General features: G+C 31.4%; 2 protein-coding genes across 2 annotated transcripts in view; one reads left to right on the forward strand and one right to left on the reverse strand.

The window, feature by feature from the left end:
• Positions 1-1,067: 1,067 nt before the first annotated feature.
• Positions 1,068-6,066, forward strand: LOC143046124 (evolutionarily conserved signaling intermediate in Toll pathway, mitochondrial-like). The gene is made up of 5 exons (XM_076219126.1): positions 1,068-1,150; positions 2,995-3,642; positions 4,373-4,596; positions 5,175-5,388; positions 5,774-6,066. The coding sequence occupies exons 2-5, from the start codon at positions 3,009-3,011 to the stop codon at positions 6,043-6,045; spliced, it is 1,344 nt and encodes a 447-aa protein (XP_076075241.1). The 5' UTR covers positions 1,068-1,150; positions 2,995-3,008; the 3' UTR covers positions 6,046-6,066.
• A 3,838-nt stretch (positions 6,067-9,904) lies between these two features.
• LOC143046845 (uncharacterized) overlaps positions 9,905-16,076 on the reverse strand; it is a 148,422-nt gene continuing 142,250 nt past the window's right edge. The window contains exons 88-91 of the mRNA XM_076219908.1: positions 15,288-15,510; positions 13,860-14,157; positions 12,634-12,668; positions 9,905-11,607 (exon numbers count right to left, since the gene is read on the reverse strand). Coding sequence (XP_076076023.1) covers positions 11,519-11,607; positions 12,634-12,668; positions 13,860-14,157; positions 15,288-15,510 — 645 coding nt within the window. The 3' untranslated portion in view covers positions 9,905-11,518. The remainder of the gene's footprint in view (positions 11,608-12,633; positions 12,669-13,859; positions 14,158-15,287; positions 15,511-16,076) is intronic.

Here is a 16,076-nt window from a genome sequence, read left to right on the forward strand (position 1 = left end):
TAGTTTTTACCTGTGGTATTTCCAAAATATTGCTGTATCTAAAAGAATATTTAGTGTGTTTATTTTGGAGTAAATTTTATAAACATACATGAGCCAAATTATTTAAAATTTTTATAAGTCTCAAGGTCATCGTCCTGATGCGTCTTACTTGTAAGGTTGGAACCTTTGTGTCTCAAGAAGAGTTTCAGAGGATGATAAGTAGTCATCATATACAAATCTCAATGCTCCGAGTCTCTCTTGTATTTTTTTCAACTTTTTTTTTAGAATTTTCTCTGTACAAAAATGCCAAGCCAAAGGGCAAAAATTAAAATTACTCAATATAAAAGTATACAAATAACAACACAGAGAAATAGTCTTGGTAACATGAACCCAACCAAATCCGAGGGTGATCTTGACTGACAGTATACAATTGAATTGATAAATTGCCCACTTATAGTAGTTAATGTCCATTTCTCACAGGCACTTGTCTCAGAAAAAAATTTCCTATATACCTTAATATATTATCTCAGAAAAAATTTCCTATATACCTTAATATATTAAGGGTATATAGGAAATTTTTTTCTGAGACAAGTGCCTGTGCCATTTCTGAGGGCCCTCATGGGGTTTTTGATTATGTGATTACTTGGCCTTTTTTTAATGATTATTTGATTATTAAGCCAAATATTTCATGATTATTTGATTACCTAGGACTGTATTTTTAGTTTATGATTATTTGATTACTAAAGATAAGCAAATATTTAATGATTATGTGATTATATTGGCAAAAAAATGGTGATTATGTGATTACTAGGACCCCCCCCATGAGGGGCCTCATTTCTGACATTGTTTTTTTATGAATTTTACGAATTTTCAAAATTTATCTGATTATACTCCATCTGGTAGGTCTTTGATGTGGATCTTGTATCATAAATCTACCCGGACCATTTTTGAAGAATCTTCCTTTAGTGCAACCCTAAAACACACGTACTGACTATGCCTATAATGGGTCCTCTACTGGAAATATCTTCTCTATATATATATATATATACAAATTTCCGGATTAACACGTTCCTCTCCGGACTTTGTGTCACATTTACAACAACTGTGCTTCTTCCGGCTAGCAGTCGGTAGCAGAAGAAAATTTAACCTTCCCATATAGTTGGGTTGCTTGGTATGCAATGAGTCCCTTCATCAGTTCAATTAAACTATACATAATTAAATCCGAGGAAAATAACATTGAAGACCATATGAATTTCTCATATTTGTGAAAAATGCAGCAAGTTCTCCAAAAAAGAAGATTTTTTTAAGACCTCATCACTATTTACATTGGGAATTAAAAACCAATTAAAAGGATGCAAGAGTGTAGGGTGTAAACGGATTCTGGGTCGAATATGTAGGGTACGAAAGTGAAAGGGGACAAACCTGAATAGGCGTGAACGTGTTTTGGGCGAACGGATCCCGGGATTCTTGAATTATTAGATATTTATTAGATCATAAGATGTATAAATTTACAAGTCAAAATATATATATATTTTTATGAAAAAAAAAAAAAAAATGTGATGCTTAGACCAAAAGAGGGGCGAAAGATAGCAGAGGAACAGTCAAACTCATAAATCGAAAATAAACTGACAACGCCATGGCTAAAAAAGATATTATAAAGTGATAAAGACAAATAAACACAAGAACAACATAGAAAACTAAAGACAGAACGACATGAACCCCACCAAAAACTTGGGTGATCTCAGGTGTTTCAGAAGGGTAAGCAGATCCTGCTCCACATGTGGCACCCATTGTTTTGCTCATGTTATAACAAACCCCGTAAATAGTCTAATTCGGTAGGTCACCTTCATGAAAAGGGAAGTGGGTTGTAGTTAAGTTGTAAGAAACATATCCGATATCATCAGTGAAATGGTAACTCCATAACGGTCAACCAACTTGTGATGGCACTGTAAAATTTACAAAGGGATGATTTCAACTGCACCATTTGGAAGTCTTGGTTTAATAGTTTCCTTATGAGCAGCAACCCTCTATCAAGGAAATCATGATAGGAAATACAAGCCCAGGAATATCGTATCAATTGGGAGATATATACTCTGTATGCCCAACTGCTTAGCAGACATATATAAGTTTGATAATGATTTGCTAGTTGAGATTCATATATCTATAATACTAAAATTACGAGGTCCAATTTGTCAGCCGTCATCGGGTAAAAACGACAAATCAAAGAATTCAACTCTATATATAACTAATATAGGACAATGGTATAGATTAAAAATTACACCACTCCAGACCCTTTTGTTTTCCACATAATTAATATTGCCAATAATTAACAAGTTCCGGGTCGAATCCGATACCGATACCAATAGTATATTCACCTGTTAGCTATTACCTTATCTGTACATTCCGCATTTGACAGGCGCACCACCAAACGGTGTATTTAGGATTTTGCTATATACACTGGTCATGATCAAAGGGCTGACACTACTAAATTCAATCATTGTCAAATTGTTCCCTATTGTAGTTTTATTCAGCAATCAGCAAGACTTTCTAAGATAACTAATATAGGACAGTGCTGTTGATTAAAAAATACTCCATTCCTGGATAGCCATGATAAGTTCCAGGTCGACGGGTTCAAACAGAAAGATTTGAAAGCAGAGAAAACTGTGTATCTTATAATCGACATGACTTTATCAGATGACAATACCAATTACTAAAATAAGGCTTAGGCATAGTTATATAATTTAATTCAGTCACGGACCCGCGATATCACGGGTGTGTACTTGTATTATTTAAAACATATTACTAATACTAGTAAAATGTCTGTAAATATTGACGCTGACAAAAGTTATCTGTAAACTATATATTGATCATATACATGTATTCATACATAGTAATTAGTTTTCGCTACATTTATCTTGTGTTCATATCCTTTTCTTTCATGTCTGTAGATGTTTTCAAAATTTTTAGAATGAAAATATCAGTCAATAACATATTTAATCTTTTTATTTATTTAAGGTTTGAATAGAAATATGTTGAAGATTACTGAACCTATGCAATGCATTGCCAGACTTGTTATAAAAAGACAGAAGTTGTTGTCCTCATTGTACCATTCATCTGTACCCAGTTGTAAGGAGAATAAAGATATAATCTCAACAGATAAGGAAAACATTCAAATCATTAAAAAGGAAACTGATACAGGACTGATGAGGCCAAAATTTGAAGCCAGCCAAGACATTCAGAGCCCACCACCTGCTGAGGAAGATCAACCAAACCCAAGGGACAGAAAAAATAAAATCGACATGAGATTCATTCCTAAAAAATACACCAAAACTCCACAGGCAATACAGTTTACCAAGAAATCAGCATTGATATTTGATAGTTTAGAATCTAAACCTAAGACTTTGCAAACATTCAAGACAGCTTGTAATATATATTTAGATAAAGAAGGTCTCTACAGAAGAGGTCATGTAGAATTTATATATGCTGCCAGAGATAAACTAAAAGAATACAATCTTAACTATGATTTAAATGCATATAAAGCTTTAATGAATGTATTTCCAAAGGAGAGATTAAAACCACGGTCAAAAATTGAAGCTGAATTTAGACGATATCCCAAACAACAAGATTGTGCAATTGAAGTACTTGATACAATGGGAAAAAATGGTAAGATGCTTATTGGTCTGACCGAAGTTTTTATGCAATTTTGTTTGTTTTTTTAATTTTCTTTATATATCAGAACATCAGAAGAATTCTATGTTTTGTGTAACATCATTATCATTAATGACAACACAAATCATGACATCATAAATACATCGCCTCTGTGATGTAACAAATAAAGACTGTGACATCATAAATACATCGCCTCTGTGATGTAACAAATAAAGACTGTGACATTATAAATACATCGCCTCTGTGATGTAACAAATAAAGACTGTGACATTATAAATACATTGCCTCTGTGATGTAACAAATAAAGACTGTGACATTTTCAGATTATGTTACTAGTGGTTTGAATATTATTTTATTTCTTCTCATTAGTATGAATAAATTGTGATATGTGGTATATACACAACTGAAAAAGCAAATCAGCAACATAAATAACTAAAAGTTAAGATATTTAAATGTCAATATACATTTAAAGTCTTCGATAAAAAAAAGAAGTTGTGAATAAATTGAGCAGTTTCTGTTCAAGTGGATATTTTACAAAATCTTATTACTAATAAATTTTGTCAAATTTTAGTTACAAGTAACTATAGTCAATTGTTTTTTTTTACCAATGGAACATGTTAAGGTATTATTGTGAACAGAACTGGGCAATTACACAGACACTTAACTTTAGTTTTGGCTTACACTATTTACTGTCTATATTTTCATCATGTTATTGTGTTTTCAGGTGTTATTCCAGATGTTCAGTTTTATAATCTGATTCTGTCTGTATTTGGAGAGTACTCACATGTGACCAGAAAACTACAGCGGACAATGTATTGGTTGCCTAAATTTAAACATGCCAATCCATGGCCAATTCCTAAACTTCTACCAGATAACAAAATAGAATTAGCCAAACTAGCATTGAAACGTATGGCTTTTGACATCAACAATGAATTAACTGTGTGGAAAGTAGGTATAGCATTAATACAATGCTATATGTGTGAACAATTATGTAACAGAAATTAAATTTGGAATTTAATACTCTTCAAATTGGCTAACAGTCTTTTGTCTAATCAGCTTATAGACATAATTTTTTTATGTGTTTGTGATGTCATCAACGTTTTTTCATGATTTACTCCTTAATAATGGAACTTATAATTAAATTATACGGAATTTGTGCATTATATGTTGTGTCTATTCAAAATAATCTCAAAGATATGGTGCACACTTGTTCCGAAACATTTGGCACTGAACATTAAGCAACCAACAAGCAATCAATCAATTAAATAACCCTATATGCTGGTTATTTTGTGTGTTCCACATTTTTGATGTGACATGAAAGGCAAACAAAATATTACATTCATTCCTCAAATGATCCTAAATCATCTACACACACAACCATGATATTATTCTATACAAGTTTGACTTTTATACACTACCGATATATATACATTTTGTACTAAAATTAAGCATGGTGTACAGCCTTATAAACCCAAAATATTTATTAGTATCCATTTGTTGAGAATTTCAATTCACTTATTTTTCAGACAACAGAAACAGAAGAGAATCCAAATGAAGATACATTTATTGTTAGTGCACAAAGTGAAAAACAAAGGGAGCTAATTAAGAAACTGTCTCCTGACAAAGCTGTTTTTGTAGATGGTGGTTACAATGTTTACCTCAGAAATGTAATGCAGACATATTTTGTATTAAGAGCTGACCCTGAACCTGAGCCTGAAGTTAAAGTAGATGAAGAGGAAGGTACTTTCAGTTTATATTAATAGATTTGATGAATTTAAATTCATTTGACAGTGTTTCATTTTAAAATGTAAACTGGCAGTCATTCATAATATTTCTTTGCTTAAAAAGGAAATGTAAGATCAAGATTATATTATGAAAAGTTATCATATAAATGATAAATTAAAATTGTGTCTCTTCTATAAATGGTTCAAGGCTACCTAGATAGTGGTGTTGACATGTATAGGTTCAGATTTCATTCAGAAACAAAATTGGAAAATACTACCATTATATTTACACATTTCATCGAAATTATATAAACTACTGTCGCTTTAACATTTCTACCAAATTAATCATTAGACTTCAATTGAAATTATGATGTTTAAATCAGCTCAACATTTTTTTCTAGATTTATTTAACTGGACAACCATCTTTGAAGAAGAAAAGCCATCATCAATAGTATTGAAGAAATCAGTACATGAACAGGAAGATGGTGTTATTTTGGGAATGTGCATAACAGGAAGTTCTACTCGAGATTCTCTGGTGTCATGGATAAGATACCTGCAAGATTCAAATCCAAACTTAGAACATATACCTGTTGTATTTACTCTTAAAACAGTAGGTCAAGGGACAGATGTTGTTAAATATGAACAACAAAACCAAAAGCAAAGTGCTAGCTAACAAATAAAGTGTTTAGGTTAATGTTATGAGTTTTTTTTATTTTTATCAAACAATATACATTGTACCAAAATTTTAAGTGCAAAATATTGTCACATCATCTTAGGCCACACCAATATTATTCCTTGTTCGACAGACCCGACAGCACAAAATTTCTGAAGGAGAAGTGTTGCCTTCAACTGCAATATTGTTTACCGGTTTAACAAACTATCCTTACACGCTGCATGTTTATGCACCTGTCCTGAGTCGGGAGCCTGTTGTTTGTTGGTGTGGTTCATAGGTATTTCTCTGTTTGTATATGGATTAGATCTTTGGTTTTTCTGTTTGAAAAGTTTAACACTAGTCATTTTTGGGTCCTTTATAGCTTGCTGTTTGGTCTGGACCAAAGCTCTGTGCTGAAAGCCATACTATGACCTGTAATCGTATTATCTTAAAAAAGAAACTTTAAATACATTATCAGATTGTGAATAACCCTTCAAATGAATTATCCCAAAAAATGAAGGACTGTCCCTCAGACAAGGATCATTTTACTGTCGTAGAAACTTATACACAATGCCTATTACCACAGGATACTTATGAAGTAAAAAAAAAATACTTTACATCACTTGAAATGAACATACTCCTCATAAAAGGGATAGTTATTACATTGAGAGCTTGTTCAAAACCTGATTATGACTTGGATGGAGAAATGTCTCATTGGCACTCCTACCTCATCTTATTTATATACAAAGTGTCAAAAGGACAGAACAAAAATGAGAACACCAACACAACACTGACACAGACAACCAACATGTAACTCAAAAAACTAAACACATCAACAAACAGCTCGAACCCTAAAAAACTGGAGGTGAACACAGGTGTTCTGGAAGGCTACAGCCGCCATGTTGCTAGTTATAAGTCATGTCCGGTGAAGGAGGAAAAACATCTATGACAAGTTTAAGTTTTGGTGGTCAAGTCCATATCTCAGATAGTATAAGCAATAGGTCTAGTATATTTGGTGTATGAAATGATTGCAAGATATACAAATGTAGCTGGCAGGTGTTATCTGACCTTGACTTCATTTTCATGGTTCAGTGGTCAGTTAAGTTTTTGAGTTTTGGTAGTTTTTGGAAAGATTAGAACTTGTTCTAAATCTTTACTAAGGCACTGGCCTCCCTAACAACACGACAGGTTAGCTACTGTTACTAAATGTATTCACACTGAGATATAGTTCCCTATGGTTCTCATGTATGTGCACATAATAAACCTATAAACTGAAAAAATGGGTATATTATTGGAGCAGTTCATTCAAGAATGTATGTCATTAAGGTGTGTTGATGTTCAGGCTTTTTTTAAAACATTTTGATTAGGTAATTGGGTATTGATACAATACTAGTATGATTGACAACTGTCATTATCACTAAACAATCAGAGACAAGGTAGACTTTTAATTACAATGCCCCACCTCCTAAACTGTCAATCAAATTCACCACATTACTTATCAACCTCAGTCTTGCATAACAGGCCCTGCAATATACATCTGAATATACAAATATTTGACCTCATAATTGAATACACAAATGTATATATTAGATGTTTCATGTATAAAAGGATTTATTTATTGCCTATTACTTTTGATCTACATTACATAAAGTGAATCTGTAAATTATATCTGAAAGATAAATGATTAATGGATTAACAAGATCTTTTTAAAAAATGAAATATTAATTTAAACATGAATATATAAAAGGTATTCAAGTAAGGCCTATAATTCACTTGATAAATTTCCAATAATCATCTGTAATTAATCAACAATTTAGATTAGTTCACATTTTTTTTTTATCAGGAATTGGCTTGAAACAGTTTTAAAAATTTTAAACTTTCAGTTATAACAAACCATTGTTTATTAGTTTATTCCTTATCAATCATTATGTCTATTTTAGTCATTTGAATTTTTGTTATAAGTGAATATATATTTTTGCAATCAAGAAAGAATCCACATTTCAATAAAATAAGTTTTTTTAATTTGTTTACATTAAAAAGGTACATTTTCAGTGCCCTGTGTAACGAAAAATACTAAATTAAAAATTGATCAAAAGGCACTCTACAACTTTTAATCTTCAATGTCATATAACCTCTGTTTCAACTTACAAAATGCCCCAAAATAACATTCTTAGATTATTTTTGTTGACACCTTAAAGTTCTTAGGCAATAGCTGTTGGTCTAGATTTTATGTCTTACAAGGATAGTTGGTAACATTTGCTAGAATGATTTTTGATTTGCATTTTTTTTTTTTTTTTTTAAAACATGTTCAGAACAGGCAACATTATTTGGATAAGATATAAACTGCAGTTTAAATAAAATTGTGCAAAATGAGAGACCCATATTATTTATTTTGAGCTAATTTTATCCTCATACTGGGAAAGCATGTTTCCTTCTAAAGACCTGCTGTTATTGAAATTTTCAGCAAAAGTGCTTTATTAATGTTCATTTTCCCCCACCATACCTTAATATGAAATTATTCAAACTACTCTTCTAATCTTTCCATGAGTGATTTCCATCACTTTGATTTCTAATATATGCAATAGGTCAACTATATTTGGTGTATGGAAATATTTTATGATGTACATGTCAGTCTTGCAGTTTTATTTGACCTTGACCTCATTTTCACAGTTCAGTGCTCAGTGTTAAGTTTTTTGTGTTTTAGTCTGTTTTTCTTAAACTATAAGCAATAGGTCAACTATATTTGTCGTATGGAAGAACTGTTAGCTGTACATGCCTGCCTGGCATGGTTAATTTGACCTTGACCTCATTTTCATGGTTCATTGGTCAATGTTTAGTTTTCTTGGTTAATGTTAAGTTTATGTGAAAGTTGTAATAAAGCTTTATATTTAGGACTATCAACATAATATCAATGATTAGTAAAGATGGCGAGACATTTCAGTGTGTGCACTCTTGTTTTCTTGGATCATGTTAAGTTTATGTGATAGTTGTAGTAAAGCTTTATGTTTAGGAATATCAACATAATATCAATGATTAGTAAAGAAGACATTTCAGTGTGTGCACTCTTGTTTCAATTATAAGACAAAAAAACAAAATAAATGATGAAAAAAAATCATTACAAAAGGGCAATTACTCTAATATGGAGTCATCTGATGATTTTGACCATGAAGACTTATTTTTCAATCTTGACTTGTTGATTCTTTTTGGTATTTGAAGTTTCTCTCTTTATCTATTATGTCCAAACATGAAAAAAAAAAATGGTATAACTTGTCTTTTAAGGGCAATAACTCCAATGACAAGTTGTTTGTTTTAGAAAGAGAGTACAGGATTGTGGTTACAATTGGAACATGTTATCATCATCTGTGAAACAGGGGGGCCTTGGTGGCCTAGTAGTCTAAGTAGTTCTCCTACTGTTATCACTAGTTAGTCAACACTGAGGTTGTGAATAAGAACCCTGCTTGTGCAGGATCACTTGACTCCAATCTCTATTGACTAGGATTGTCAGTTTTCCTATTGAAGGTCTGTAGTTTTCTCTGGGCATTCCTGCTTCCTCCATCCATTAAAACTGACCGTGATGAAATAACCGAAAAGTGGCGTTTAAAACACCAACAATCAATCAATCTGTTAAACAGATATTCCATAATGGTCAACCAACAGTTGTTATAGATAAATAGAAATCACTATAAGAGCATTGTATATACATTTCGTATAAAAAAGGATATTTTCACTATTTTATTGCTAGAATGAAGGATAGCTAGTTATGATGAACACACACTAGGGCAAAATTGTCTCTACAATTTTTTGCCCTAAAACATTTATTTTGATATGTATGCTGTTTGTAAACACATTGGAAAAGTAAACAAAACAAATAATAGAGATGGACAACAGAAAATATTTATTAGCAGAAAAAACTTTACAATAAATGAATTTTGCCAAAAGCAAAACTCAATACATGTACATGTTCCAGAAATTTCACGTTTAACATGCAAAAAGGAACTTTGACTACTATAAGGAAGTGAATTGGATTTAATTTATTATTTCTTAAAAAAGTCATTGTGGATTTTTGGTGTTGTACAGAAAATTTATGTTTAAAATATTTTTTTCACTCAAATCTAGAACCAAATATATTAATCAAAGTGATTGTAAGAACTGAACAGTAAAGATTGCTTCAATTTATTAGTGGGAAGTAAAATTAATTATTGCATTAGCTGTAGTTGATTTAACAGCAATTCTAGACAAAGGAAGATAACTCCAAATTTTTCAAAGATGATTTTAACAATGACATCATTCTATTTTTAGAACAGATATTAGATTCCTGCACCTTGCAAAGGTAAATTTCTTGACAAGTGTTACATCATTTTGTGCCTTGAATATCTGAGCATATATTACATTGATAAATTTCTTGAAATGTTCATCGATAGGATTATAGAATGTTATGATCAATGCACTATATTTTGTGTATCAAAAAAGGTAGTGATAACCCTTGGAACATTTATATATCAAGTCAGTTCTATAAGGTTTTGATTGCATTTCATGCAATCTTTACCCCAAAAAATGCATGGCAAAAGATTGACAATAAACTTAACTTTTCAGTAAAAAATGACATATTATTAGGTTTTGAAGGTTGATGTTTTTTTTTAGTTCTTGTTCATTATTTTTTAAATAGTAAAGTAAAATCATTTAATAATTAGCATTTTTTTACATTTGGTAAATGGTGTATTCATACAATAAAACTCAATTATAACCAACACTTCTAGTAAATTTTTGTTTGTAGTTGTTATGTACAATAATATATTTTTAATCTGTTTATTCATTGGTGATTATTTCATTGCTCCCACTGAATCATTACAGCAATTCCAATGTTATTGTACAACGAAAAACTTAATATCAATAAAAGAAATTATACTTAAAGCAATTTTAAATATCAATAAAAGAAATTATACTTAAAGCAATTTAATATCAATAAAAGAAATTATAATATCAAAATAATTAGTTTCACCAAAAATCTTGCTGCTAAATTTGATCGTAAGTATACAGAATTGTGCATGACTTACCATCAACTTAAGACATAAGATTTTTTTTTAAACTGATCACAGGTCTCTAGAAATTGAGTTTTACTGAGTCAAAACATCCTCTTTTTTTTTTTTAGATACAATTCATGTGATTAAGTGTGTTTAACTTAATTGTTCAACTCAGACTTATTTTATTACACATACTGCTATTTATTAAAAAATTTGAACTGACAAGTTTCAGGACAACATAAAAGTAGGATGAACATGCTGAGAAAACATGCATTTAGTATCCAACTAGAAATATGCATACCGGTAAAAAGAAAAAAATAAATAGAATAAAATATATTACATTATTTATTATAGGAAAAATATGACAAGTTATAATTCTTAAATATATCAATAGTCTCTTTCATCTCAAGGTCATAATTAGTCATCTCAATACTGATGTTGGATATTTATTATAAATATCACAGGCAAATTCATTACACATCTACAAGTCTGATATTGTCATTTTTGTTATCTTCAGTCGTTACAAAAGAGACCTGCCTTTGCTGCTTTAAATTAGAATGATCTGAAAAAGAAAAAAAACAAAAACTAGTACACAATCATTTCTCAAACTTATTGATTATAAACTTTGAATGGCAATATTATAGGGTTATTGCACGAATATTGGGGAATATTGTCCAGAGTAGAATTTTATATTGCACAAGCTTGTAAGTGCAATATATGTTCTAAGAGGGACAATATTCATGCAATAACCCTTTTATTGTATAGCAATATAATATTTGAAAGTAAAAATTGGCTTAAACTAAGATTTTGTCGTTGATGACGTCATGAATTTTGAAGATTTATTGCACTAGTGCAATATGAGAATTTATTGCACGCTAACTTTTGGTTACTTTCTGTGGGAAATATTATATTGCTATACAATAATATCATTTATCTGATGTCAAAGAAAGTAGCCAAAACTATATAATATAATTCTTTAAATAACTTCATTTTGATTTAATAATGCAAGTGAAGCATACATGCGATGGACTGTGAAACTCAGATCAGATGAAGTTTTGATGATGTATTAGTTTAAACAAGGATTTGTTTAGTAAGTCTTACTATACAAATCCTTGGTTTAAATTAGTTTAAAAATTTCAGAATTGTAATAGACAAAATAAAAGAGTTCTTTTACAACATTCCCACAGCATTTGGCTTAACATTATTCTAATACTTTAGACTCTGAAAAGGTGAATTAGTATTTTTGTCATGTCAAAATGTGATATAATAATGTATTTTCCCACTGATTTTAATAGATGCCTGTTTTTGAAAAAATGAAATTTGATTTAATTTTGTAAGAAGATTATTTGACATATAATAGTTGTTGATAAAATCTTTAACATTTAATAAATTAGAGCATGTTAAAGTAAGAATATATTTCAAAAGCTTTACAAAAAACATGTGTGTTTATCTTTTGTAACAAAAACGTAAGGTGCCCAAAGTATAGAAATGCAAAATAGAAACCCAAATTTTGAGCAAATATCTAAAATTCAAATATATTTAAGTGTATAAGCACATGCAGCCTTTCATTTTCTTTTTAAAAACTTACAAGCAGGATGCACCCTGGCCCATTTATTTGAGTTCCTGAAAAAGTAAAATGAAAACTACATACGAAACAAGACAACACAATAATTTAATTTATTTAAGTTCTTCATAATTCTACAAAAAACTGTGCAACTGTAAAAGTTTTATGTCTAGCACCCACTACATAAATAAAAGTTAAAAACATTATTTTTTTTTTGAAAAATAACATCTTTTAATTTGAGTGAATCTAATATACATTGAAGTTTGAAATGCATATGATATAAAAATAAGAAGACATGCTCCAAATACTAATAGGGGTAAATCAATGGTGATATTACATCTTCAGTATTGAAGTCAAAATGAGAATAGAACCTGTTTGCAACTGAGGTTGCGCAAAAGAATGTGAATTTTTGAATTTATCGTGTTTCAATCTTTTCAGTTTCCATTCAAAACTGCATTATCAACTTATTTATTCATGAATATTAACTGTTGCAAATGTGTTCTTCAAATTTTAGAGCACTGGAATTGAGCTTTTGGTAAAAAGGTTAAGTTGAAATTATCCCTCTTATCTGTACTTAAACAGACGCCATCACAAGTTAGTTGACTGTTATGGAATATCCATTTCATAGATGAGAGTGGATATATTCCAGTTGCCATAACTACAATCTTGTCTTACCGCCCCCTTCCCCCTCACATCCCAAATGTGACATACCAAATAAGACTTATTACTGGGTTAGTACTAACATGAGCAACAAGATGGGTGCCACATGTAGAGCAGGTTCTTGCTTATCGTTCTAGAGCACCTGAGATCACCCCAGTGTTTTTTTGGTTGCTCAGTCTTTAGTTTTTTGTGTTGTGGTTTTTGAACTGTTGTTTGTATGTTTGTCTTTTTTCTTTTTTAGCCATGGTGTTGTCAGTATGATATTGACTAACAAGATTTAATGTAGCTTTGGTATCTTTTGCCTTTCTTTTTTTACTTATTTGCTCACACAAACAATAACTCTACCAATTAAAAACCCTGAAACAATTTCCCCCAATCTAAAATCAGAGTTCTTTTCAGAACCTCATTTAAATGGTCACCACTATTGAACAGTCACTTTTGATACTTCCTATGAGTGACTGCTTAATGCAGGTTTGACTGTAATTGTGTTTTGAATTAATCTTTGATCATTTTACAAATATAAAACTTCAGAGTCTTTCAAGTTAGGTTAACATTAAGTTTTCTTAATAAGAAATTACATGCATGTATACCTTATTTTCTTCCTGCACCACACTATTACTGCTACTATAATAACGCATACTAAAATTACAGAAAGACCAATCACAGCTTTAGCCCAAGTAGCCAATCCACAGTCAGGACAAGAACAATCATATCCACCATATTTGTTGGTACAGGTGTATGAATCTGGACAAGGTTTGCTAAGGCATTCATCCACATCCTCTTCACAATGTAGACCGGTAAACTCTTGTGAACATACACAGTTGTAATATAGATCAAAATTCACGGCTCTGTGAGTATAATCACAGGGATAGCTACTGTTATCCTTTGCTGGAAAAAATTCAATGAGATTGGTTAATGTCTTAATATTTTACTTATGACTTTGACTTTGGAATTTCCAAATGGCCGTCGTAACCATGGAAACTGCAAAAATTGTGAAAAATGCAAAATGCTTTTAATAGAATGAAACAGTGGATACCGCAGAACAATGATTTGGGGTCCGTTTTGGCGACTTTTGTGTTAGCATCCTAACACAGAGTTACTAGTTAATATTCACTTCATATCTCCTTTCATTTGTAATTACGGGTGAGACAGCACAAAAAAACAAAGGCATATGTAGGTAAATATATAGTTTAGGGAGCAGCTGAAGCCCGACTTATGATGAGGAATTTTCTCGCCACATTGAAAACCCATTCGTTAACAAACTCTTATAATGGACAGATAGTGACAAAACAACCCTGAACTGTGCTAACAAATGATACCCCCAATTCGTATACTTTGTAGACAGGAAGTTGATGAGCAATGAATGTGATAACTAAGGCATCACAGGATATTGCATGCTCACATGAATTTGATTTAAAACTTCAGAAACATTGATTTGTAGTTCCTGAGAAAAATGAAGATTGCACAGACAAAGGGACTGAAGGAAATCCCACCAGGAAACTGGTGTTCTACAGGATAGTACTGCTTTAAATGGGAGCATGACTGTGGGCTGCAGGATACCGAGTTGTGGGATGTCCCTGACTAAACAATAGATAAATTAACTGAATTGCAATGACTGGCTGATTGACTTAGTCAAAAGCTTAGACTTCTGGTGACAATTAACATTCAAGACTCTGGGTTAGGCCTACAGTTGTTATAACTTCTATGTCATTTGGTCTCTGGTGTTAAGTTGTCTCATTGGCAATCATAGCACATCTTTGTTATTTTTACATACTGTACATTCAGAAATTATTGCGATGTTTTAATTATTGCAAAAAATGCGACAGGGTTATTGCAATAATCTAAACTTGCATTTTGAAATTTTTTATATATAATTTTACAGGATTTTTCTCAATATCGCACTTTAGTATAAAATGACAAAATCGCAATAATAAATGCACACAATAATTTCTGAATTTACAGTAATTGGAAATGAGTTGCAAAACAGAATTTCTCTTTAGAATCACCCCAAAACATACCTTGACATGCCCCTTTGTTTTGACAGGGTGATTCCATAATAGCAATTTGTATTGAAACCACTTCAGATGAGCTGTTCCTATCATCCATCACATACAACTTTATATAGTCATAACCATAGTAATTAATCTGTGGAATGTAAGTCAAAGTAATATATATCCAACTCATTTCTGTAGCATTGTTTGGTAATTCTTGACTAAAATTTCCACAGGGTTCACTCTCAACCTGAAAAATAGGAGAGAAAGATTAAGTATAACAAGATTTGTATACACTGTAGACATATTTCCTCACTGACAACTGAAAACAGCAATTTGCTCATAAAATTGATGATGATAGAAGTGTTTAACAACCTTGACTGGCTTTACAGACCTTGCACAGTCGTCTCATTGCTGGAAATAATTAGGTGAGCATTTAAATGTTTTTGTTGTTGTGAAGCTGAACAAGGCAGCCATTTTGGTTTTGCTGGATTGATTTGTCTTTTTACTATTGTTGTTTTGTTGCAGTCTACTTCCTTCACAACGGCTGCTTTCAGGGCCAGGTTGGTCAGCTTGGCAGCCCTCTTACCACGATGATGAAGGGTTGATGGGTCGCAGACATAGAAATATAGATAACAGGAAGCTTTATCAGGACCAAAGTTGTAAGGGGACAACCATTTGATATTCTGGGGGGGGGGGGGGGGGGAGGAGGATTTGTTTATGATCGGTTATTTATTTTTGTAAACTATAAGAGGACAGATTATTCATTTTCACAACTATATTTATGATATTCGAAAACATACAATTTGTTTATTA

Source organism: Mytilus galloprovincialis, chromosome 9 (genome assembly GCF_965363235.1).
Source record: "Mytilus galloprovincialis chromosome 9, xbMytGall1.hap1.1, whole genome shotgun sequence".
Lineage (NCBI taxonomy): Eukaryota > Metazoa > Mollusca > Bivalvia > Mytilida > Mytilidae > Mytilus > Mytilus galloprovincialis.

Coding starts and splice junctions, on each gene's coding strand:
- LOC143046124 (XM_076219126.1), top strand. CDS start 3,009: ATGTTGAAGATTACTGAACCTATGCAATGCATTGCCAGACTTGTTATA. Junction 4,597..5,174: donor ATGAATTAACTGTGTGGAAA/GTAGGTATAGCA, acceptor CTTATTTTTCAG/ACAACAGAAACAGAAGAGAA. Junction 5,389..5,773: donor TAAAGTAGATGAAGAGGAAG/GTACTTTCAGTT, acceptor ATTTTTTTCTAG/ATTTATTTAACTGGACAACC.